This window comes from Halyomorpha halys, unplaced genomic scaffold, assembly GCF_000696795.3.
Source record: "Halyomorpha halys isolate HHAL.00 unplaced genomic scaffold, Hhal_1.1 Scaffold1179.1, whole genome shotgun sequence".
In the NCBI taxonomy this organism is placed as follows: domain Eukaryota; kingdom Metazoa; phylum Arthropoda; class Insecta; order Hemiptera; family Pentatomidae; genus Halyomorpha; species Halyomorpha halys.
This window is the reverse complement of record NW_027113079.1, coordinates 267,741-295,551: the sequence shown is the minus strand read 5'-3', so window position 1 is coordinate 295,551 and position 27,811 is coordinate 267,741. Positions and strand designations below refer to the sequence as shown.

The 27,811-nt window shown below is 31.0% G+C and overlaps 1 protein-coding gene across 1 annotated transcript in view; it reads right to left on the bottom strand.

Annotated features, from left to right (window-relative positions):
• Positions 1 to 27,811, bottom strand: part of GABA-B-R2 (gamma-aminobutyric acid type B receptor subunit 2) — a gene marked incomplete at its 5' end in the record, with an annotated part of 146,850 nt that overhangs the window by 51,947 nt on the left and 67,092 nt on the right. Inside the window, 1 exon segment of the mRNA XM_014433270.3 lies at positions 689 to 863. Coding sequence (XP_014288756.3) covers positions 689 to 863 — 175 coding nt within the window.

The following is a 27,811-nucleotide window of genomic DNA, read 5'->3' as shown; positions in this document are numbered from 1 at the left end:
GGAATACAAATATAAATAAAGGCTGTACTGACGGCCACCTGTTTATTATTAGGTTAAATGACTCTCTTTGAACATTAAATGAATATAAAACAATAGATAGAGAAGTTTTTCTTAAACATTATGGAAACAAATTTCACTACTACATTGTACTATGAGGTTGAAGTATCCTTAGAAGTTGAAATTAATGAATTCTCAGATTACATTCAATTGCAATATCTCTGAAATTCAATTTCTCGCACTCTTCCCACAGCTTTGAGGGGTCGTGTTCAGTTAAAACTGAAAAATTTGTATGCTATATTATGTATAAAGTAGAAAGTTTGAAGTGGAAAATGTTTTTGATTGGACACAATAATGTGTACATTAGCATTAAATATTCCCAAAACCAACAACCTAGCGTTAAATGCTTACTTATTTAAAATATGAAAATATACTGGGTACTACTGTGTTCATCAGTGGAAGGTGTTTGTTTTCGTACAGGTAGGTATGTGGCATAGTTTCTATTGTTTGAACTATTTATAAGATTTGTATATATGGCCTCTAATAATGATTCTATTAACAACGTATAGGTAATGTGAGGTTTCTCGATAATGGTTGCCTAGTTAAGTGAAATACTATTTTGTAAATGATACATTATTGTTGAAATGAAAGCTTGTAATTAGTTTACATAAAAAAAACAAAAAAAACTTACATTTCCAGAGACAGTGATTTCTCCAGAAGTAGCCAAAGGCAGGAGGTCAGTGAGCATTACCCCGTCGAGAGCCTGAGCCAGGGTGTGGGTGGGGCAAGGTGCTGGCTCTAGCCACCACTGGGTTCCGTAGGTCCCCATGATCAACCATTGGTACTTCCTTCCTGTCATACCCACTCTGCAACAAAATTAAGTTTATAACAATGATATGACTAAATTATTATATAATAATAATAACATGATAATTCAAAATTTGTAATTATTATTTTTTTCATAAAGTATATACATATTTATTAATTAAGAACTAAAAATAGGAAGAGATATATTCTCAATTCTCGGAGAAGTAGATTGATAAATAAGATTTGAAAGCGGGAAAGTCCTGGAACGATAGACAAAAGCGAAACTTAGATCATACAGGGTTTTAAAGACATTTTGAACTTGCGGTTGGGTAGATCGTTATGAATTGATCTGAAAACCAAGAACAGAATTCGCAGTAATGAACCAAGGATTTGAATTAAAGGAGATCGGTGTGTATGATAGGCGACGGGATTGTATAATTCGGTAGAGGAAGGATGCAACGATGGGTAAAATAAAACCAGTTCAACTCTTCATAGAATTGGAGGACAGAGGTATCTCTCAGAATTCCTTAGAGGAATCGTACAAAGCAGTTCATAACCGTTTTAGCTGTACCTAGAGATTCCAAGCGACCTCCCTCCCTGTACGGTGAAAGTACGGTTAGTAGTCAAAGTTGAGGGACAAGACCATGCGGGTTCCCTGTGGAAGCAGGAGACAGAGGTAGTTCAGACTAGTAGCAGTGATTCCATTTGTGTAGGTGTTCTCTTCATCCCGCTAGTTTTATAAAATGAAAATACAATTACTTAATAGTATTTAAAAGGAACAAAATATATCTTTTCAAGACAAATTATTCTTGAGCAGTGAGAGAAGGGTCTTGTCATGTGGGAGGGTGGAGTGTCTTCTTATATCGCCACCGGAGCCCATATCATTTGAGCTTCATGTCACTTTGTTGGTGAAAGGTTTTCCGGGAATACATAATTTTGTAAAAAAATATCATTTTATTTTCACTGTATGAATATTCTAGTAAAAAATAATTAACTGATTACTTCCCAAATAAAAATAATATTAGTATGGAAGGTCGGGTAATCAACGACACATATTTCAATTGGGTGGGTATTTCACTCTGAAAAACAAACTAAGAAATTTCTTCAGTCATATTAATGAAAATTGTTAATCATATTATTTTTAAATAATGAAAAAAATATTAAAATTACGTTAGCATAGGTTTTTAACAATACATAATATAGCCCCGAACAGACATGTTATTTTTAATAGTGTGTGGAGGTACTTAAATGCACATTGTGATAGTGACCCTTACATTAATTAGTCTTAAAAATATAAAAATTTTAATATTGGTCTGATAAATCAATATAAACACTATCTTCGTGGATTCCATCTTTGCATTCACAGCATTTGATCCAGTGCTCTTCAAATATTTCTCTACAATCGATCTCTCTGTCTTTGTGAAGAACTTTTTGTTTCTAAATAAATTTTGAATTGATTAACCTTCATGTTTCTTCTTCTAATAATTTTTTTCTTCTTTGCTTCTTAATTTTTCTTAAAATTCCTTTTTATATGGCTAAAATGTTGTAATCTCCAGTTATAACAATAAACATACATTCATAGTTACTGGTTCTACTTAATAACTGCAAAAAAAAGAAAATGTTTTGGCGGAAATAAAACGAACAAAAATGTGTTATCCAATCGCCATCTAAGCCTCAACTGAATTGCATTTGTTCATACTTTAGAAGAGAGCCATTCGACACTAAGTTTTACTCACTTATCGTATTTGATAACTTAGTAATTCTAATGTCCAAAGCTACTCGCCATCCGAGGCTTCCCGACTTTACAATACAACTGGCCTTTTTCTTGTAGTCCTTTGGAAACTGCATGCTTAACAATGAATTAAAGATATTAGTATAACCACAAAAACTGAAGACATCTGCTTCATTCCACGGAGTATATTTTAGTGAGTTATTAAGATTTTATAATAGTTCGTTAAATCTTTCTCAATAATAATTTTATTTGTAAATATTAGAGTTCTATCATTGGATAGATTCTCCACATGTTTTTATCATGTTACTATGTCACCTACAGCAAATTAACTTGTTGTATATATGTTTATACAGTTGTAAGTATCAATAAATAAATTATTAAAAAAAAAAAAATTGTAAATAATAAAAATAATTTTATTGTTTTTATTCAAGAACCATTTCTGAATTAGTCGTTTTTAAGATGGGAAAGGAATGACGAGAGATTTAGGTAATGATTTTTCAAAGATGAACTAGAACGATTTTTGATTGCTGTTAAGCAATTTATCAGATTATTATACAAGAAGAGGGTTAGGGTATGAGAGATAGTTTTAACGACGTATTTTAAACCTAATACGACTGCCTTCGTAATCTTAGGTCTTCATTAACAACAGATCAACATTATCTTCAGGTCGTTATCTGCCCATTACTGCCCAGTGACTTATTCGACTCATGTCTTCTTGGAGATTTTTACAGTGGATTATAGTTCGAAAGAGGAGAAAAAAAAGAATATTCGGATATCGATTGTAAGGATATGGGTATTGGGTTTGATGGATGAGGAGAGGAAGGTCACAAACAAAAAAAAGTAAAATGGGGCAGGTCCTGAGAGACACTACAGAAGAGTGACAGTGTCATAGATGGAAATTGTCAAGTAACCATTATATAGTGTGACCAATTTGAAATTAAGGATTTGATCCAGCATCTTGTCCTAAGGGAAGATTATGTAGTTCGACAAAGAGGATATTGAACTTTACTGTGTAAAATGTTTTAGAGAAATCTAAAAGGATGAATATGAGTTTTGTTATTTATTGGCGGTTTGTACGCAGGTTATTTTCAGGACGGCATGCCTTAAGTACCCGGATTGAAAGTCGAATTAGAGCAGTTTAATTATTCGAAAAGGTTTGAAAAGAGATCTTAATCATAAATAGCTCATATTCAGTTTAAGCTTTAACTCATATGAATCTAGTATAATTGTTTAACTAAAATGTATAGGTACCAGGTAAAATAACCTAAAAATACCAAGTTTTCTTAAAGAATATAAAAAGAATTTTGAAATTGTAGTATGTTATTTTTTGATCTAATTATTTAATATGAAATATACCACATACACATTCATGCCTAGGCATTAGGAAATGTTTTAACAATTATTTGTGGGCATCTATAAAAATATAGTTTTTACAAACAATTGAATTGGTGAAGAACCGCACCACGTAAAACACAGTATGTGATAATGATTTCGTTAGACACTTCCAATGAACTCAAGTTAAACCTTGACCTTTAGGAAAGTGCTTATGAGAGTCTTTAATAAGGTCTTTGATTTAGTAATTGCTCCCACATAGAGTAAAAAATATCCTATATTACCATGTTAGATTAAATTTACACCTGTAAATTCCTACTCATATTTCTGTGGATCCATAATAATAATTACAACAGCCATTTCATCAGTTAATCCTACCAGGAAAATATTTTTTTATAGGAAAGTATGAAGTGAGTAGGAGCCCACTCAATTGGCCAGGTACTGCTGATTCCTAATCTTTAATTACAATATAAAAATTGTTTACATTTTTTTTCTCGAGTTTGAGAACGTTGTTAAAGAAGATTCACTTCAAATACATGCTCATCTGCTCGGAAGACAGAATGATACAACAAAAATACACTCACTGAGAACTGTGGGTGTATTGGGTGTACCTTACATCTTACATCTAAGAAGCTAACATGTAAAGGGGCCTCTACATGTTGGCCAAGCCAAGGCGAACTCGGATATGCACGAGCATGTGGATGGGTGGCTTGTACGAGTTGGCCTAAGCTCGTTGCAATCCGTCGAGAGTCAGTTTTTGGACACAGATCAAAGGGGTTCGTGAGAGCGCTCGTGTAGCATCTCCACCATTGTTCTTTTCTAGTTGCAACTGAGAGCTGTTAGGAGGTTGTAGTTAATTTTTATAATAAGTTTTAATCTTATTTATTTATATTTAATTTCATTTTCTTTTTTTTGTAATAAAAATAATATAATCCCAGTGCAATGGCTGAAACCACTTATACGTCCGCCATGCTTGCCTCTCTAAATAACACTGACATGTGGATGGCCCACTCTTTGTTTACCGAGCATTTGTACAAGCCTCCGATTCGTGGCGAGCGGCCAACATGTGGATCTGCCCTAAGGTAGTAAGGTACATGTACAAAATTTACTAATGATGATGGAAGAAGCTGCATTAATAGAAAGTTTGACGTAATATGATCATTTGCTAAGAAACTATAAATATTATAGAAAATAGATGTATAAATATATAAAATATATTATAGAAAATATCATTCAGGCCACTGGCTGTGTTCGGTGTGTGTGGCTGTGGCTCTGTTTCACTGATAACCGATTGCTGTGTGGGAACTGCTACATATTTATCACAAGTATATAAATAATGGACGGGCTTTTCAACATGGAAGGGTTAACTATTACATTCTAAAATATATACAATAAAAAAATGAATTATCTAAATGGAAAAAATGTAATAATTGTGTAGTCATATTGTACAATCTGATTATGAATTTGTTTATCATGCAAATCCTAATCATAATAGTTGTTCAATATCATTATATTCGTTATTAACCTACTCATCATAATAGGTATAAGGGAATCTTAGTAGTTATAGTGAGATATAAAAAAATAAATTGATTTTCCAAGGTAGTCGTGGTGCAAGGAATGGTGAAAACTACTACTAGGTATTCATTGGATGTTTTTACTATCTTATATAACAGAAGCTCTGGATAGAATTAAAGACACTTCGATTAAATGGTTCATTCTATCTATTCACTTCGATAGCTTATTGAATCCCCTGCTATTAAAACAGAATAGAAAAAAAAAATAGTTATGGGGATGTTAGCTTAGAAACCAATCCCGGCTACCGCATTACATATATCATCACATATTGGCTTCTAAATCCGTTCAGAACGATTTTCTTTTTCCATCAGCTATAAAAACTAAGGGGCACAGTCGGCTACACCAATTATTAACAACATTGGTCAGATTATAGTGACTAGTAAAATAAGAGCTTTTAAAGTTGAACGTCACATTAGAGTGGAAATAGTGGTGTTTTGGATATTATAGAAAAATAAATAATGAATATATATATATATATATATAATCTCAATATTTAACCAAAAAATATGGTCTAGTGTTTCGGGCAAACAAGGGTCAATGAAAGTGTGCAACCTGCTCCCCTCCCCCTAAAAGGAAACAACAACTGAAATCGTTATAAACTTTTCAAGTAACTCTCCTACATTAAAATGGAATATTAAAATAAAACCACTTTCACGGCTTGTAAAAACGTAGTCTTGGTTTTTTTTCTTCTTTGTTTCCTGTTGGTAAAATTGAATCTGCTGTGTAATAGAAAAAAAAGTTATATTGTTTTTAAAAATTTTATTTCCCTCTTGAGATTGAACATTATTTCATCGATCTCAGATATCTGTAGTGGTAACGTATTGTGAAAGTCATATTGTACTGGTAATGATTAATGTAGCTTTTAAAGGAAAATACGGCTTTCTTTATGTCATAAAGTCGAAAAAGGCTTAAAAACAGAAAAAACGCAAAGCCAAAATAATGAGAAACAACGTTATTATTATTAACATTATCATTAGTATTTAGAGACATGGAAAATATGTGATATTTTTCACTACTAACTTGCCCAATCGAACATGATTAGAGTTGATCAGGAACTAATTAGATGTTACCATTTTGGGCTGAATTTGAAGGGATATGACTTCTTTTTTATGCGAGCTATTATTGAAGCTCAATTTAAGTTTATTGCAAAGTAAACAGTAGATATCTAGGAAAATAGAAGAGAGGAAAGCAGAACTACGTAACTGAAAAATAAACGAAATAAATGTTTAGTTATACTCAAATACATCAGCAGAATAGAATGTGGATAGTATGGTAGTGAGTGTTGGAAACTCGTTAAAATGTTTACTCTTGAGGAAAATGGAGAAATATCGTAAAATCTTTCCTTAGAATTCTTTTAACTTCATGGCTATTGGATCTAAAAGAACCAGGAATCTGATTATGTGTCAAACCACTTTTCTCCTCTGGTCAGTTCGTAAAAACGTTATCTCTATTGTACTTATTTGTATCCTTTACGACTTGTTTTGAGTAATTACTTGCATTAATTTGCAAACTAAAATGACCCTCTATTCTCTATTTGTTGTTTTGGGGACTGCTGAGCATTTTATCATGGACTGCAACGCACTCCAACGGCCTGCCACGCCAAAACTCTGAAACGTGCCAGATTGCTGAGGGAATCCCCCCCCCCCCCTGAGGCCCTTACAGGGCTCTATGCAATCTTAGTTGAAGAAGTATACCATCTGACAGAAGACGCGTAGAAGACTGAACCTTGTAGCCAAAAATTTAACTTTGAAAATTGTTTTATTAGCTAATTAGTTATTGTTTATTCTATGAAACTGCTCCACACCTGTATTCATAATAAGGCAGGATAAAATAAATATATAATTCCCAGTTCAATTTAACTAGATATATTTTTATTATAATCTATTATTCTAATAAAAATTAATTAAAAAAATAAAAACCTCAATCACAACCACCTATTCGGGTTCATGGTTTTCGCATTTTGAAGATTTTATTCAAGTTTTTTTCCCTAGACCCCTTAGTAAAAGTTAACAGTTTTTGTCATGCATTTATTATTTTTTGTGTAAGTAATACATTATTTTTCTAAACTCAGTCATAAATACCTTAAAACTGATATAAAGTTTTGATAACATGAAAGTACGAAAAAACTACACGCTATTTAAAATAAAATAAAAATTAACGTTTCATGGTGAAGACGTCTAGAATGAATTCTTAAAGTAAATAAAAAAAATAGTTATATAGGTGTCTCAAATGTCTTTGATGGTTCAGAAGATTGATTGATTTTTTAATTTATTTTTAAAGTATAAATATCTTATTTTAATTTCTTTCCTAATCAAGAGATCTTGCAGCATAAGCGATAATATTATGTATCATTTCAAAGACATTTCTGTTAGAAATATGATTGTGGGAAATAAAATACAGAATAAAAGAATTGTTTTTTTTCACTTTGTTTTTCTGCAAGAACTGAATTAAATTTTTGTGGTTTTCAATCAAACAGTAGTGCCTAAATTAAAAAACTTGCAAAAAAATATTGAAACAAAATTTGAAATTTAATAAAATAAATCTTGGAATTTTCAAAAGTAAAAAGTAACAGTGAAAACATGGTTAAAAATAATATAAGTTATAAAAATTTATAATTTCTATATAATAAAATCATCCATAAAGACCTAAATATTCCTTATGTAACCGATCTAGCCCGAACCCGATATCATTCCTTCCATTATAAACTCTCTAACCACCCAAACCCACTAGTTTCTAACCTTGCTTCCTCTTCCATTCTTGGCAATCCTCCAAGGCGCCTGAAAAGAAGATGGCCTCGTGACCTTATATTGTAAAATGTTTTTAGAGTTCTACTACTGGGTAGTTTCTCTACATGCTGTATCATATCATTATCATTATGTCATTATGATCCAATTTACTTGTTGTATTTTTTATACAGTTGTAAATATCAATAAATAAATAAAAAAAAAATATTTTCTATATAAAATAGACTTATATTTTTAGCAATAAAAAAAATAAATAAATGGAGTTAATGCAACATTACTAACCAACATTTTTTTTTGTCACTAACCATGATCAATATACAATTGATTATCAGACCGAATATATATCTGCATTGTATCTAAGAAAATTCCAAAAACTATGTAGTTGACGGTTTGATTTCTTTCCGAATTCCTATTCATCAGATCATACTGGCAGGAAAATTATCACCAGCGGAAAGTAAAAATAAAATCTAGCTTATGAAGTGCTAACTTGAAAATGTTTTAAGGGAAGCTTGGAAAGACATGAATGTATGATGGGGAACATGATGGCGAAACAGGTTTCCAATTCAATTTCAACCTCCAGCGCACCTTGCGATGGGTCCCTTTACTATATTTCTTTTATCTTTGAGAAATATGTATGCTGCAAAGCCAACCTGCACTACCTTACGCTGATAATAGCCAGTCTCCCGGCAAATATTATGACCTCTTAGGCATGGCATTATTTCCACATTGGTAATTTTCTTTCTTTAAACATTTAACTCTTAGAATGTTATAAAACTAAAACCTAATGTAAGTAACAAATTATAAACTTATCTTTAGTATTGAACAATCCACTCCAACTTAATTAATATATATATGAAAAAAACCGAAGACCGATCCCATTCATAGTAATCACTATATCTCAAATACGGTAATGACTATGAAATTGAAATTTTTAATTATGGTTCTTATGGCGCAGGCGTCCAATAAGGCTGATATTAAATAAAATCGTAGGTGGCTTAGAAAATAAGGATTTCTGAAACCTTAAAAAAAATTTTATATAAAAAACCCGAAAACTACACATCTCTTAAAAAATCATAGAGCAAGAAAACAATAATCATTTGAATCGGGACAGCATTTGCGAAGAAAAAACCAGCATTACTTGTGTGTGTGTAATGTATATATATATACAAAGAACAGATTGAATCCATTCATTGACTCTGTGTTCACTCTCAAAAACGGCACTGCGTATTAAGCTGAAATTTTTAATAGCTGTATTCAAAATATTTTTTCCCTCTGCTATGGCCCGTTTCATATGTGACTGGCCAACAGATCCCACTGAAATCTGGATCCGGACAAAAAAGGAATCCCATCGCCGTTCCCCTGAAGTTTATGCATACTCAGCCACATCACGAATATAATTCATAACTTCTAAGCGCATAAGCTCGATGTTTTATTACATGTAGGAGGTTTTTAAAGACAGTGAAATAATTTGACTATTTAGATTATAACACTTTTTTTGGTTCTAAAATTACCATATTCCTATATTCGCTTGTATAAGTACTTAAGTAGCAACAAAGAGACTTAATCAATACGAATAAAATTATGCTTTCAATTGCATTTCTTTATTGTTCTAAAATTAAAAATAAATGTCTGATACCCTGCTACAAGATCTACTTCATATAAAATTCAATTTATTCAGTGCTAAGCTACGATTGCTAATGAATAAAAACTTGTGCCGTTGAAACCCATAAAGGGTCGGTTAGTACAAGAGCCGGGAAGAAGAAAAGGCAGTTATTTCACCCCAATTTCTATTACTTATATGAAAATTATATTTCATTACTAGTGAAAATTGATGAGTCTGCCAAGTATAGGTAGTGGGAATAAAAAATGGCGTGTTTCAAAACGTTAAAAAAATAATTTTTCATTTGGAGCTGTATATCTTTAAAACTACTAACAACACTAAAAAACCTAAGAGAAGACCCTTTAAAGTGGAGTAAATTCCCTAAAATATTAGACCTGATAGAACTATTTATATTCAGTAGTTCTCAAGATATATCTTTTTAAAAAGCAACATTTTATAAAAATCTACTAAATGATTAGTAAGTGAATTTATTTTAAAATATCTATATCTCAAAAACCATACGACGTACAAATGTCTATTAACACTCAAACTAAAGCTAGTTTAATGTACTATTAAGTAGTTCTTGACTTTTATCTTCGTAGGAGTAGTAGTTTTCATTATATTTGATATAGTAAATATACTTGTTCGGACATTAAGTTTGATTTTTGAAAAAATATATCTCTGGAACCATTCGACGTTCGGATATCTGCGAGCACTCAAATGAAAGCTAATAAATTCACTATAAAATATTTTTCAACATTTAACCTTTGTAGGAGTAGTACTTTTTATGATATTTTGTAAAATAAATTGAAAAAATGTTAATTTCAAGTTGTTCGTATAAAATGTTTGATTTTTGAAAAAAATATACTTCTGGAATCATAAAACGTACATTTGTCTGCTAGCACTCAAAATGAAGGTGTTTTAACTCATAAATTTTTTAATGACACTCTTCATTGTAGGGATAGTAATTTTTATGATTTTTGCATATGAATATAAATATAAATTTTGCACTTGAAAATTTTTCTGAAGAACTATAAATCAATTTGTTTTAGAAAATATCATGAAAACTACTATTCCTACAAAGAAAAACTTCATAAACTTAATAGTCCAATAAACTAAATTTAATTTGATTCCTAATAGACATCTGCACCTTGAATGGTTTCTGAGATATAGATTATCTTTCAGTATATATTTTTTTAAATGTTGCTTTTTTAAAAGATATATTTTGAATACTATTGAACTTAAATATAGGTTATATATTTATAGCAAATTTACTCTACTTTAAATGATGTTCTCTTAGGTTATTTAGTGTTGCTGGTAGTTTTAAAGATATTGAGGAGCGAATATAGAATTAATTTGGTTTTAACGTTTTGAAACAGCTGCCATTTTCATGGTCTTTCTTGCCATTCTGCTGACATTTCTTCCCCGTACCTGCTTCTTACCCTTGGCAGACTCATCAATTTCGACTATTAATTATACATGGTTTTTATTAAATTAATCAAAAGTGGGGGTAAAATAACTGCCTTAATTCTCCTCTGGGCTCTTATACTATATAGTTTAGATTTTTTTTTATTGTATCTAGAACAACTGTTGTTTATGAGAAGGTGATTTGTTCTAAATCACAGACAGCATCAGTTCCCTCCACCCACTGATGACTAACCACTTAGTAAAGGCTCAGGAGAGCTCTCGAACGCACGGGGTTGACAGAATTGACAATTCTCTACCAGAAAGAGTTACATACTAATATATTCCGCTATCTTTTTATTAATAATATTTCTTACTAATTTTACTAAGTATATTAGTGTAGACATTGAGATTCACAGCGTTGGCTGATGAAAGTAATAGTTATCCCAAATGAATGTAATAGGATTAGCTATCTCTGGATATACTCAATAATATTCAAAATGAACTAAATAAAAGAATAAATAGAAAAAACTTCGCTAATAAATGTAATGTAAGGTAATGTTCCATTTTTATTGAGTGAGGTAGATTGATTGAATGAGATTATTTATCTATAAAGAATTTGTCTAGAAAAATAGAATAATTATTATCTGAGTGAAGTGAAAGATTGTTTGGTAGTCACCAACTAGAATTAATTTTTTAAAATTTCATTTTGAAAACCTTTAGTTTTTTTTTTTAAGTTAAGGCCCATATGTATTAACCATGATCACTGAATAAATACATAATCATTATCATCTTGACTAGTAGACATTTTTCCAATTATGATTATTCAACAATTGGAATTACCAAACGAAACGGTTCTCTCAAAGGAAAAAATAATTGTTAATACTGCTTGGCAGCACTTCTGAGCCCACCTTCATCATTTCCATGAATATTTACCATTTATTCGCCTCTCTTTCTCTCTCATTTTTTTTTTATTTGGATACAGTTTTGGATGCTTTGAAATTGTAAAGAACAAGGTTATTTTTTAGAACATAAATTATCTCAAATTAATTGTTTATTTTATATACGGTTCTCATTCTTGTTATAAATCAAATTTGAGTATGTCACACGGTAACAAATCCTTAAAGGGTAATTAAAAGAGTGTCTTCTTCTCTGGACATGGACGTAGAAATGGAATGAATAGTGCTAGAGATTATTTCCTTAAAAATAAATGACCGAAATCCAAGAATTGTTTCCTCATATTACTGAGAGTTCTGTAGTATTGTGTGAGCTGCAAACAGTCTGACACAAACAAGCACTCAGTAGCTTTATCATTTAAGCAGTGGGAAAAATGAATGTATTATAATATCTATTAGCATATTTAATAAACCTTCACTGTACATAGGAATGAAATTACTTACGTCATTATTAGTTTAAGTTTCAAACTTTTACTCTTCGTCGTAAACCCAATACAACGATAAAGAATTTTAGTGCAAGCTTATTAAAAAAAAAGTTAATATAATTTTATCTGTACTAATAAATAAATGATGTTTCTGTATACATACATAGGATACTATTGCATTTAAAATAATTTAGCAAGGAGTCATATATTAGGTCCCATCTATAATGGAAGTTACGAACTATTTAGAGTTTGTGCATTCATTATTAATCCAATTTTAAGGGTAAATCGAGACCCATTATTTATTGTTGAGATATTTAAACTATTAATTATATGTAGAATATTTTATGAATTGGAATTTGAAGTATGGTAACAAGAGAAAAATATCTTAAAATGGTTTCATTGATTGCTTGTTTAAAATAAATAATAATAGGGCATTAGATTTCGCATTCAGTGGATAGAATAATGAAAAAAAATTAAAATAATATTGATAACCCAATTATTTTATCAAGTGAATGGCCTTCCTCAGTGGCACTGTGCTACTAACTTCAATAATCCCGGTTCGAATACTGTTGTGAAAGATAATTATTTAATCTATTGTAGTCGTGAGTCAACTCTGTGGCTTCTGTGGGTCAGCCCAGCCTCATAAAGTGAGTATTGGGGAAAAATCAGGCGGTCCAGTGTGATTCTGACCAAGTCAACTCCTTGCACATCCGTTGGTCTAGTAACATTACTTCCTCACAGAGTACAGTACCCCTGACCCTTCATGGTATGTAGTAGTACAGATTTATTATTTATAACTATTTTATCAAGTTAAAATATCTGAATATAATTATTTTGAATTAATAACAAAAAAAGAGTGGTACTAAAGGTACTTCAAAAGTGCCTAACCCGAATAGGATATTGAATTCTAGACGGCATTCCAGAAAATAGGGAGGAAGTTTTAGTGTTATTAGCTCGACCGAGTTTGTAAAATATTACTGAAGAAACTAACTTCTTTTCTTATTGGTTATATGGAGAGAGCCAAATTAGAAAAGTAAAGAGATTGGAAGTGAGTTTTCAAAACTTTCCCCCAGAAAGAAATCAGCCCGCAGGTGTATTATGGAGTTGGAATTTTCTGATCCTTACAGCACTTTAGGTTGACACACATTTAAAGGAATACTATTTGTAAAGTATTGTAAATAAGAATTATAATACTAAAAGAAAAAAATACTGAATTATAAGTTTTCTTTTATGCTACTGGATGAACAACCTTCGTGTAAATAAAATTATATAACTTATTAATTAATTTTTTAGATTGTGTTTAAATGTTGTAAATGCTTGAAAGTGTTTTGGTAGTTCATAAAGTCATTTTTTTTTTTTTTTTTTGGCATAAGTCCTTTAAAACAAAAACAAACCCACAATTCTCTGAACCAAGGACCCTGGAACCCTCCCCCAACGTATTTAACCATTCCTTATCCATCCGAACTTCCTCTAATATTTCATTCAGAAAAATTTCAGTCTCTATTTGTAACTGGTAAGTAAAGGACATTAGCATCACGCTATGTAAAGGCATGTTTTTCATTATACCTTTACGCCAATTTTTTTTTTATTACCAATTTAACGTGACCCCCTGGTGGGGGATTTAAATTCAAATTTAGTTCAACATAACCACTCACATGATCATTAGGCCACGCCCTATTTTAAGTCACGTGACCGTCACCAGGGGCTGAGTGTGCCCGGAAGTCATTTTATTTTTATTTTGTTTATCCCACCACCCATCGAAGGGCTAGGTAACTACTTCTTATATTATAACCTCCGTACGCCATTTTGATTTTTCTTGCAGCTTGAGAGATTGAGGGTTTTAGAAGTGCCATAGTGTACACGGTTGCCATTTTGCTTTTATACTGTTTGAGAGACTTACGGGTTTGGTGGAGCCTGAGTGCGCCCGACCGCCATTTTTTATTTTCTTCACGACCATTTTTTTTTTTAATTTTTAAATTTTTAATATTAATAATTATAATCATACTATTCATTTTTAAAGGATAAACGTTTGAATTTACATCGAATTTATTCTTTTTAAATAATAATAATTCAGATGTCAGACTATACAAATGACTAATTATATAATCATAGCGAAAATGTTTCCTACAATACCACAAAGGATTATGATTAATATTAAATTTCAGATTTTTTTTTTTTTTTTTAATACTTTTAATTTTTAATTAAAGGAGGGCCTTGCCATCTCTGGCATACGGGGTGCGGGAGCAGTGGGGTAGTGCGCTGGGGTTTGCGCTTGCCATTACTCCCTAGGATCACCAATTTTTTTCCTTTTTTATTCTTTTGTTAATTATTCAATTAATGTCAAATTAAAGTATAAGACCAATCTGAAAGTTATTAGAATCTATGACCGTAAACTGTGGGAGACAGCTAAATTCTCGAATATTAAACAAATACAATCCTATTAGGCTAAAATACTCTGAATACAGCCTTATTTCATATTTTGTTACAAAAAAGTCTGTAGATCAAGACGTCAACATACTCTACGTTCTTATCCTCCTTGTCCTACTTATTTGCAAACCTCCATTAGAATCATCTTCTAGTATAGTCCCTGTCTGGCTCCAACTATAATTTTAATCTACCTCAAATAATAAAACGGCAGTAGCTCCGAGACCTTTTGTAAATATAAAATTAAAGCTCCTCTCATCTAGATTTGAAAGTATTTCAATCACTCACTCAGTTTTTACTAGCTTTCAATACCTGATATGCAGCTAAGAGAGAGCGCTGTGGAAACTCCAGGAGTCTTGGTTTGCTATTCAAAATGGATGATAATGGAAATTCAGGGTTGATTCTTGGCCAAAACTTAAAATTTGCAATACAATTATGAATATTTTCAGACTGATTTCTTTTGTTTTATTTAAGTTAGTTGTTTACTTATTTTTCTATGACGTATTTTTTAAAAATTTATGATGTACTCATATTATTTTTAAAAAAGTTATTAATAATTATATTTTTGTCATATTATTATTATTTTTTCTTTAATGGTCAAATGGCATGAATGAAACACACCTAGTGCATATTACCCTTGGGTATGACAGATAATTTTATATTTTTTAAAACCACTTTTTTGGATTCAGAAGACTGTAAAAATGAAAATTAGTATCATCTCAAAATGACTGATTATCATATTTTTTTTTTTTTTACCTAACAAAGTTTTTAAATAATAGCAATTGAATATATCTGTAAAATAAAATTGTTTAGTTAAAATGTTTCGTCTTTTTTTTATGAAAATCTTAAAACTGTAGATTATTCAACACTCATACATTTTTTACTGAATTCTGTTATATAGATTATTGGCTGCATTAGGCAATTAATGCGTATAAACGAAGTGTTTACTCCATGCGTTAAGTCGAGAATGATAGAATGGATGTTAAAATAATATATTATATTATAAGGTTTATGTTAATATAATAATAATAAGTTTGGTAATATTTTGAGTGTCTTGAGGGAATTATAGTTTCCAACTTCCTACCGGCCTCAACCATTATATTAGAACCATTAATCAAGCTGGCTTATCTACAAGCGTCTAACTTGAATTATTTCTGTAACAAATTAACTTAGTTTAAAGACAGCTCAGGAAATTCGATTTTATATTAAAAAAAAAAGTATTTGTATCACATAAATTCTAGTGATAGAATACCGAGGTAACTTGGGTAATTCGATTTTGATATAGAATAAAAAAAATTTTAAAAAACAGAAAAAATATGTATATATAAAATCTAAATTTTAATAACGTAATTAGAAAAACTAAAGATATAACAGTTAGTAGAGATAAATGGATTTTTATCCATAAAATAAAGAAGGAGAAATAGTTAGGTATAAAGATTTTTTATTTTAATGATTTTATCAAAGTTTTGAAGTTAAATAAATTTTGTACAGTGAGGCTCTCATCAATTTTTTTTGGGAAAATATGGTAAATATTTTGTTTAAATATTCTAAAATTAATTTGTGAATATGATGGGGTAAAGAAAACTTCCGTTTGGAACACAATATTATTCTATATTTTTCTACTCCATATTCATGTACCTCATTTTGTCAATTACATTTATTTACATTTTTAAATATTGTCATAAATACACATAATTTTAAGTAGTAAATTACGTAAAGCAGTATTATGGTATGTTGTAAAATTTTTAAATTATGTGAAAACATGAAAATATTTCTGGATTTTCTCTTTAGGAAGTCTGGTGAGTCAATTCATAAATTTTTTTTTGAGGTAAATAACTTCCGGTTGAATGAAATTTGTATTAAATTATCATAATATGGTACAACGTTTCGGGACCACTGTCCCATATTCATGTACTTTAAACCTCATAATTTCATATAGGAAATCATGTCACACTTTACACTGTTTTCTCTTTTCTATCATAACTTCTTTGTACATCTTCTACATCACCTCTCTTTAGCACAGCCATTCAAAAAAAATATTTTTATGAAAATATTTCAAAATAGAAATAGGTGCTAGAAAAAAATTAGAATCACATTTTGTTCTTAATTAAAGTTTTTTTCGCGTCATCATATTAACAAATAAATTCATATTGTCAAACAACTTCCTAGGAAAGAAAATCCAGTTTAAAATTAATGTGATTGGTAATTATAGATATTTCCTGATTTTTTTTTTCCATTCTGAGGGAGTTAGCACCATATTTCAAGCATTCTTTATTAATTACATATCAATAATATTTCTCTTTAGGACGTTTTGGTCTATCCGTATCCCTTCATACGCTTCCTCTTTTACTTTTACGGTTATTTTTTCCATTCTTATATTTTTAAACTAATGATTTTATTGTCATTTTTTTTGTAACAATTTTTTACACAATGTCTGTTTGATATCTTTTAACCTTTTCTTCTTTTAAAATCATTGATGTTAACTGTTGTGTTACTTTTTATAAACATAATAATTAACTTTTGTAATAATTTTTGGTAATTTTGTGAATTAGTTGATAAAGTCTGTTGAACGTTGGTTTCTATACAGTTAATTCAGTTAATTAGTCAACAAGAATTAAATAAATTATCTGTCAATATTTTATCAAGAGCTTGAATTAAAGAGTATTATTGATCTTTAAGTTTAGCAATCGCTAAAATCATAAAATTTTCATTTTATCAATGAAATTGTCGTATTTATTTGAAATAAAAAAGATCTTAAATCAACATAAATTAGATGGTGTAACAATTCCTGGATAAATGAAAGTATCCTAAATAAAAAAAAAAATAATTTAACTGTAGTTAAATTGAACTTCAAATCAAAGCTTATACTGCGCTCATCAATCACACTGGCAAATGGTACTTTGTTAGATAGTCGAAAAAGATCGTTTTATCTTATAATGAAAATTAATGTCTTGTGATGAAAAAAAGCTCTGAAAATAAGTATAAAGACTTCTTGAATTGTCCTCTACCAGTTTTACGACTGTCATGGGGAAAAAATAAGAGGAAACATAAATAAAAACAAGACAGAGTTTAAGCACCCAGCTAAGTTCTTAACTTCAATTTATCTTCTGAGCCGAGAAGTCGGTGTGAGGGAGCTTTAGTAAACTTTTATGTAGTGAGAGCTGAATAAAACATGAAGGATTTGGGGGACCCTTACCACGTTGAAGCCACCCATTATCAACAGAGGCTGTCTGCAGAGCCCGTTTGTGCTTTCAGTTGTTGCAGCCCCCTGGCTTAGTGTCGCGCTAATTGTTAGGGGGGAAGGTAAATAAATAATACAAAGCTGGAAAGGGAGGAGGAAAGGAAACATTGTCCTCTCTGCGAATACTACACATAGCAGGGAATTCGTAACACAACTGATGAAATAATGATGGCATTATTTCAAAAAACAAGTGTAAATTTTGACCTGATATATTTTTTTGTGACAGTATTAACTGTGTCTTGACACTTGATGGAGCTTAGAGAGGCAAGTTACTCTCGGGAGAAAAAATTGTCCTTCTTCTGCTTAGCCAGACAGCTGTCTTATCAAACGCCATTTTTTGTTGTTTGGTTTATTTTCTTTAACTCGTTTGTACTAATTCGTAGAATGATGGATATTTCAATCGATTAAAACAAAGCTTAGAAGTTATAATTTTTTTTCAATTATTTATCTCTATCAAAGCATAGTAAGCAGGATGATTTATAAGCTCATAACTATTTAATTTTATTTTTTACAAATAATAAAACTGCTACGAGATATTCTTTCAGTAATTTTCCTCCTCAATACTCACCAGGGGCCTTGCTAAGTGAGTTAGACTACAGATAGACATGAAAGAAGATTTGTTCCATGGTGTTTAAAAAGTAAAATGGGGGTGAAAATTCTTGTTTATAAGGACAATTTTTTTTTCATTTCCCGCTTAAAATTTCCCGACCTTAGTGAGGAAGCAGTACTTAAGTTACGTTTCCTATTGAAGATCAAAGCTTAATGAATGAAATTTAAGGTTGTATATGTCCCAGTCCATCGTATAATTGTGTTTAATGAAACACTGTGAAAAAATGAGTAACGGGGTAAGTATAAAATTGTTAGAAAGCTGCCCAACAATGCTAGGACCAGTATAATAAACGGGAAAAAAAAAATTAAATTAATTTTTTATCACATAAGAAATATGTTGTGGGTGGGTCTGTTTAAATAAGTTTCCTCCGTTAAAAAAAAAATCATTATCATGAAAATCCTTCAGTCGCCATGACTGCCTCAGACCGTTTTAATAATTTTCACGATAGACTCACTCTAACTTCCAATACAGATACTCAAAGACTATCTTCTGCAACTAGCCGCTGATTTAAAATCCGCTCAGAAGACTATTGAGGCACTGGCCTAAGTTTCTCACTTCAGCAATGATCTCATTTATTTTTCAATTCATTCCAAAGTATATTTTTTATTCTCTTCCATGCTATCACAATTGTTCATTGCCAAAGCAGATAGGATATTCCAAAATGGCCAAAATAACTATATTTGCAAAATAAATTAAAAGATTTCATTAAACAAAACATGTTTCATGTATTCAGGTTAAATCGGACTAAAGTGATAAGGTTTGATGGAAAGTTGTAGATGGGAGTTCTTTGACTTTTAAAATGCAACAACATGGTTGGATCGTTGTTAATATATCTTATTATTTTATTGTACTTGACCGTTAATGATAAGGCAGCTCGTTACATCGGAAGGAAATAGCTACTTTGTTATATTACGATATATTGAGGTATATTTGAAAGCCTAACTGCGTAATATATAATTGAGGATCGTATGGTATGAAGGGAACCTCGAATGGACGTAACAAGGAAGGGAAACCTTACAGATATGACGTTATTCATCAGGCGCCGATGGTCCAAGAAGGTTGGAATCTCCATTAGGCGAGCAGCTGACCGGAATGATTGGACAAAGGCTGCCAGCCAGGCTACGGCGTCTTTCGTGCCATTAAGGGCAAGAAAGGGGGAGGTAGCTCTGAAAATATAAAGCTTAGTAGCAAATATTTTATTAGTCCAATATTTTTCTCCTATAATAATTGTTGTAATATTCTCAGTTTTTTTAAAATCTTTTTAGCCCTGATGAAGCCCTGCAAGTGGGGCGAAACGTCGGACATTAAAATAGTTATATTATATATTTATAGAACTATTTGTTCTTTTTTTGACCGCAACCCTGACCATCTACTTATATTTAAATTTTTACCGTCAACTATATATACTTATATAGATTATATCGATTCTTCTATTTCATTGTACAAGGTTTTCCTTGGTCTATCTCTTACTCTTTTATAATTAATTTTCCAAGTGTAATTCACTTGATAATCTTCTTTTATTACTTATTTTTAAATGTCTCTGGCATTTCTCCACAATCTCAATCTAACCTACTCAATCTTACTCTAATGAGTAGAGGATTTTGGTAGAGGGGATTTTGTTTTATAGTGACAGTGAGGGTTTTGCCCATAGGGATACAGAACCATTTGTCTCAAAAGAGAGGTCAGACTAAGGGAGTAGCCTCTCCCGACTTGAGGATCCCTGCCATAGTGCAGCTTCTGAGTCAGGGAATAACAAATAAATAAACAACCGGTTTAAAAATCGGAATTAGGCCCATACAAGAAGTCCTCTTGGAGGAAGATTCAAAAAAGTACGTTCGACCGCCGTGATCTACTAGTAGTTAAACGACTGTTTGCCAGACTACTATTCTGCGTAGAGACAACAATTGCTTAACAACTTAAATAGTACTATGCTTTAATTAGAGCATTTGATATTTTATGGGTGATGGAGATATATATAAATAAATTTTCCCCTCACCCAATAATTTGGAAATCCATATTATAGGGACAATGCAGATGTGAGAATCTACTTCAGGTTGTGAATATTTTGACAAACTGAAGGTTGTTGTTAATAGAATTTATAAGCTATTTTGAGAGGTAATTTTTTAGAACTTTTAAGGGAAACCGCAAAGTTCAGAAAATACCTACTCTCAGGGAAATCTGGTCAAAATTATTTGTAAATCCTAGATTTTTCCCTTATGGCTTTCTATAATTATTATTGCAACTAACAATAATCCATTGTATATGATGTAACCAAACACCACTGATTGTGAAGACTGGTTCAGCTGGATTCTTGCAACCTCATTGCCTTCCCGATCAATCTCGGTATCCTTTATGTCAGTGGTTCCCAAACTTTTTTATCCTACCGCTCCGTTTCTAAGAAAAATATTACTTTCTCTGGAAATCAATTTCTTTTATAAATTTTAATAGAAATTATTAGTAAATATATGAGTATTAATGTCTGTATTAATGAATTAATCTACCTTTTTCGTAAAATATAGCAAAGAAAGGTGTAAATTAGAAACATTGAACTTGTATATTATGAAACTATTTATTAAACTCAGAATAAAATGTAATAAAAAAAAAAAAGGTAAAACATTCGAACATACTAGGTTCATCCTTCTCATTAAGATAATTGAGAAGGACCAATCTAGTGTGCTGTTACCATTTTAGTAATCCTCGGGTCTATTTTAGTCAGCAGTAATATTGTTTACTTATTATAGTTAGTCATTTATAGTTATTCATCGCCCCCCCCCCAAATCCACCGTTGGCCATCACCGCCATCACCGCCCCCCCTTCCTGAATCGCTGCAGCGCCCATCAGAGAGCGGTGGCAACCCACTTTAGGAATCACTGCTTTATATCAATAAAATGACAGTTTTTGCTGCTTGTAAAACTTTTTTTTAAAGGTCTGTTTATTTTTTAGAATTGCTGCATCAAAAACTTGTAGGAATATCTAGATTTTTTTTAAATTATTAATTATTGAATTAAAAATAAGTTTTTTAAAAATTTTTTAATAAAAAGCTCCTGTATGATTTCCAATGGTTCTTACAGATAAGTGATGATATCTGTCGTTACAGGTTTATCTCTAATCACAATTAACAGCTGACTTGTTTTCATTTAATTGGTTTTAAATCTAAATTTAAAATCTGGTGTAAAAGTACCTCTAGCAATTTTTCAGGTCAAATCAGTGATTGATCTCTGTGTAAATGTACAACTTTGAATATGATTTAATTGTGAGTTTTCATTTTTTTATCTAAATTGGAAGGATTTCAATTATTGTCATGGTAATCATTTTTTTATTTTTTATGACCAGAATGAACATTTTTTTTTTTACTTATGAAATTTTATCAACTTTAAGAGAGCTTTGGAATGAATCAACAGACTTGTTATAAGTAATAATAGTGGAAATATTTTCATAAACGGAAACTGAAAGGAAGCTGTAAATTTTAAAGCCCTGTTTCCGTTAGAGGAAATAGACCTGTAATGTTTATATCTTTGCTAAAACACTAAAGAGGCATATTTGCAGATTTCTGAGAGACTAGAAAAGGCGCTCATGACGTGATTGTCTGGGAGGCACTAAATGTTTAATTATGGGACTGGACTGACGTACTAATGCGGATTTAGGTCTTACTATATTGAGTGAAAAAATGGTAAGGAGTAGCGTAACTCCACAGGCAATAAAACTCTTTGATTTCTTGCACTTTACCTTAGAATGCTGAAAGTAAACGTTTTTACTCTTAAAAAAGTGAACGCAAAGATGAGAAGATCAAGCAGTTGCATCTCTTATGTAACATGGCTAGAAACCATCTAAATGATAAATTATTTTTTATAAGTTAAATATGTAAATAGATCAACATATTCTTTAATAATTCAAATTTGATTTTAATATTATGTTTTGTTGGAATTATGGTATGTATATTAATTTTTGTTTTTCCTACAAACAACAAATTCTTTTTTAAAGAGTAATAGGAATACGTTTGTACAAATATAAAATAGTATTGGTATTTTATTATAATGTTTATTGATATATGGAAATGTTCTAATATTGAGAATTATTATTCAGAATAATGTTTAGTGAGGTTGTCCGGCAATTCTTGTTTCTCTTTTTTTTAAAAAATAATTGAACCCTAAAATGTGATAAGGAGTCAACCGACATTATGGTAAAGATGAGTTTTATAAGCTGGCAATATCGATTTTTTTTTTGTTTAGATAGCAACAAAACCTAAGGTCCTACTGTATGCGATAGTAAAATGAAGAAACGCATGATATAGCGGGTTATTACGCATGATATATAGGGTTTATGTAATGGAATGAAAATTATTGAAAAGTTCATCAATATAGCTTATAAATCACGATTACACAAAAATGTTGGTTGCTCTACATTGCATAATAAATAAATATTTTCTTTAAAATTTCTAAGTAATCAACAGGTAGTGTTGCTCGTTGGCCGCAATGATAATGTGTATACAGAGTATAAAAATGTATATTAAAAATTTAATAATGATTTAAGTAGGCATAAAATGTCTCATATAATTTATCTCCCTATGTTACCCCAGTTTTAAAGAATAGAAAGTTTCTGCTGCCAAACTGAGGAAGCTCTTGGGACTGCATAGTGAAATAGTGCACCTATTAATGAATAAAATAGTTTATCTTTGAAAAAAAAATGAGGAATGGAAGTGATACTGGGTTTTACCAGTCGAGGTGAGTGTAAGACTACCCGAAACACGGGTGGAATCAGCCGTGGTAGCCGTGTTGATACGTAACTGCATTGTATTCAAACTTAATTCGCAGCGTAATACACACACAAACGCATTGACGCACGCAAGCACACACGCACACAGACTTATATTTTTATATTCTTTATACAAATAATTTTTCCTGCCTATTTGGTCTTCCGTGCCGGATAATACAATATTTTATCATAGTCACATAGGATCATGATTAAGGTGAGACAGTCTGGCATTATTATATGAAGCATGTGGATTAAGGATTGCATAACAATTTGTGATTGTGAAAATAAAGGCGGGACATATCATTAAGGTAACTTAAAAGAAATAGAAACTTAAAACAGCTAGTCCGATTAGGCCCAAAATTGGAGGGATTAGAGTAAAAATGGCCCAGCAGTTATTTTATAAAATTAAATCCCCCCCTTATCATGCGTACCGTATAGCCAGTAAAACTATGATATAGTTATACTAGTCAGTATAATGTATATAGCTTCCTCGTCGTTTTTAGTGCGTAGGAATATGATAAAATTATAATTAATGTGTGCACACATATATATAAGTTACGTGACGGCGGGTTCATAAACTTTAAAAAATGGGTAAAACGAAGCAGAAACGATATTCATTGAAATACTAACTTCATCCCTGCAGTTATCGTGTATATAAACATTTTCATCCATGTTTACATCTTAGCCTTATATCCCCTACATTAAGCCTGATATCCTCCAATCCAGAAGAAATGATGAGGAAGCCATATGATTGATACTTGACAGAATTATATTTCACACCGATATAGAATATCCTTTAAATTTCATGGACAAGGATTCGATTAGTACAGTGATATCTACTCCAATATCTCCTGGAAGACAAAACAGTATAGTGAGATTCATTCGTTAGGATATTGCATGAGGTTTTGACGGGTTATGTAACAGCGGATTGCTATCAAGCTCAAATCGATATCATATGACTCTGACACACAGACAGCGTTTGCCGATAACAGCAGTTTCATCATGCTGTCTTAATAGTAAAATGAAATCCGTGAAAATCAAAGGTGAATTAACTGATCGATGATAATTGCAACCAATGGAGATTAAACAATTTAAACTGATTCGATGAATTGATATACGACATTATATATCACCTTTAGCCTCTAGAATTGAGATTGAGATCTTACATGTTTTCCACCTATCGTTTGAGTAAGTTGCTAATTCCAAAATCAAACAGTTGAAAATGTAATATTGTAATTAACCTATGCCAAGATTAAATAAGATTCGGATAACTGTATTGTGACTCATATAACTTTAAAATAAAGAAGATTTCTTAAAATGATTCCAAAACTGTTTGTATCATTTGAACTTTTAATCATAATTACTCTATCATTTTGGGTAGCAAATGAAAAAACAAAAAGATTTTTTTTTAAAACAATTTAAGACCACTTTATGTTTCAAAAATTTGAACAATAATTCTGTAAAAACCTGGAAGAGTAAAAATTAAATGTATTAATTTATTTGAAAATTTTAACTTTTCTATTACACTGTTTTCTTTCCAGCTTTCTTGTTACAATAAAATGACAGTAATTTCTGACTTATTCATTTCTCAATATCTACAATTTAACATTACATTACAAGTTTTATAGAATAATAATGAGATAAATTAAGTAAATAAGCAAATTACGTTAAAACAGTTTCATTTGTTTCTGTGAAACAGTTATAAATTTATACAAGTTAAGCAGAAGGAAACAAAACGCCCGAAACGTTTGATAAAAAAATCAATACCTACTGTGATCTGACGCCAGGACATAAAAAACTAAGTACATTAATTCTTATTAGTATTTGATTTAAATTTAAATTAAGAAAAAGAACTGTTGCAATCCACTATCCATTTTAAAATTATTTTACAAATAAGTAGCAGGTATTAGATGGAATTGGGAAAAAACCTGTTTTTGTAAAAATTTTTAAATTATTTTATTACTGTATGTAAGACTGAAAAGATAGGAAACTGCTTGTCAATTCAGACTATAAAACTCTAACCTCACGAACGGGCTAAACTTCCAACTTATCACAAAAGAATCATTTATATGACAATAATAAGGCCTATTTGGATTTACGGATTTAAGTTAGGGGCTCTAGTAAACCAAGAAATTTCACTCGGACCCTTACAATGTTCCTCATTTGGTTACATATAAAGCCATCCATCAGGATCTTAATGTTGGATTATCGGCTGGAACCCGGTACCAATCCTTCCAGGATAAATCACCAACCAAACCTACATGCTTTTAATCTTGCTTCTCCTTTATTATCTGTTAATCCTCTCTGGCGTATAAGAAAAAAGACGGGTTCGAGATCTTCATCAGAAATTTTATTGGAATTCTATCATTGGGTAAATTCTGCACAAGCCTGTATCATACCATTGTATTATGATTCAAATCACATTTACTTATTATATATACTTCATATAGTTGTGCCTAAGTATTTAGGCACTTTAAATTTGTTTTTCTTAAAAATTTACAGTTTTTCCCAATTAAATTATTTCAAGGTTGAATTCCACTATTTTTCTGATTATATCGGTAATATTCGAATTTAAAAAGTTAAATGGAATATTGACATCAAATTTGAAAACTCTTGGTCTGGAAATGTTTTTTTTTTTTCTGGAACATTCTATTAGTATTTATACTAATACTGACAATTTTATCAGCTGATCTTGTATTTTAAATCACAAGGATAGGATTACTATAAGATTCTACCTTTCATAAGGCCTGATAGCTTGGAAGAAGAGGCGAATAATAAAAATAACTCGCTAAGTTTTAAAATTAATGGAATATTTGTATCAACAAGTATAGAAAACTCTCGCTCTATCTCTTTGAAAACCTTACAATTCATTTATTAATCATGCCTGTACAGTTAAATGTAGTAACCATAATTAAACTCCGTAGTGACAGCAATAAGAGATAAAAAATAATAATATTTTAGTTAATCTGGTATATATATTGGAAAAGCTTAAGAAACCTTAACTCTCCTTTGATAGGAGAACTGAGTAAGCAGGAATTCGAAATTACCTTTGGAAAATTAAATTTATATAAGGGTGCACTGATAATATTCTTAAAGAACTAATAAAGAGATGAAGTGAAGTTGGAGTGTCTGAAATACACCTTTTGTTTACAAAGATCAGGGAATACGAGAAAATGCCCGAGGAATTCAGGTAGTCTCTACTTATTTCAATTATCATCAACACGACAAGGTACCAAGGCTGGATTGTAATAACTATCGAGGAATTTGACTCCTCCCTGTATGTTATACAATATTTACATTATCTTTAACCAGTTGATTCACGGTAGTAAATAATATTCAGTAACCATAAATTATAAATAAAAATTCTAAAGAAAATAACGGAGATTACAAAAGTGGTTTCAGGCGAAATCGTTCAACTATGGATCAAATTTTTTTCATTACGACATGAATATATATATATTTTTATTATGAAATAAGAGCGAGGCTAAAGTCAAAAAATTCTTATTATTTCGAAATTTCTTAACTCGCATCTTCTGTCTAGAAACGTTTTTTTTTCCTGTCTTTATTGAAATTTACGACTGTACATTTATATACATTCATCCATTAAATTTTATTTTATTTTATAACGGAGTGATACAGGCGCGTTGAGAAACTACCCATTGGTAGCTTAGCTCTCTAATGACGTTTTTACATTAGTAGGTCTAGTGACCATCTTCTTTTCAGGCGCCTCGGAGGATTGTCAGGAATAGAAGAAGATGCAAGGTTAGAAACTAGTGCCTAGAGACATAAATATTATAATTCATAAAACTATTGCCCTTCCTACTGTTCTTTACCTTTACGAAACATGGCCTGTTACACTAAGGAAATAAGAACGCCTTAAGGTTTTTGAAAATAAAGAATTGCGTAAGATATTTGGGCTGAAAAAGGATGAGTTCACCGGTGAATTCAGAAGGCTACACAATGATGAATGGAGAGAATTGTAGACGGTAAATATAATTGCGGCGTGTAAGATTGTAGAGCTTGGCAACTCATTGAACCGAAGGGAAAACGTCCCAGGAGTAGATCAAAGTGTAGGTGCGACGACTGCGCTAAGACTAATCTTGTAGATTTGGGTTTGGACGGGCGTCAATGGACAGATGTATGTGGAGAACGATTGGTGATATCGACAACAAACCTTGGGGGTTCGCTATCCTCTATAATTGTAAACCATAT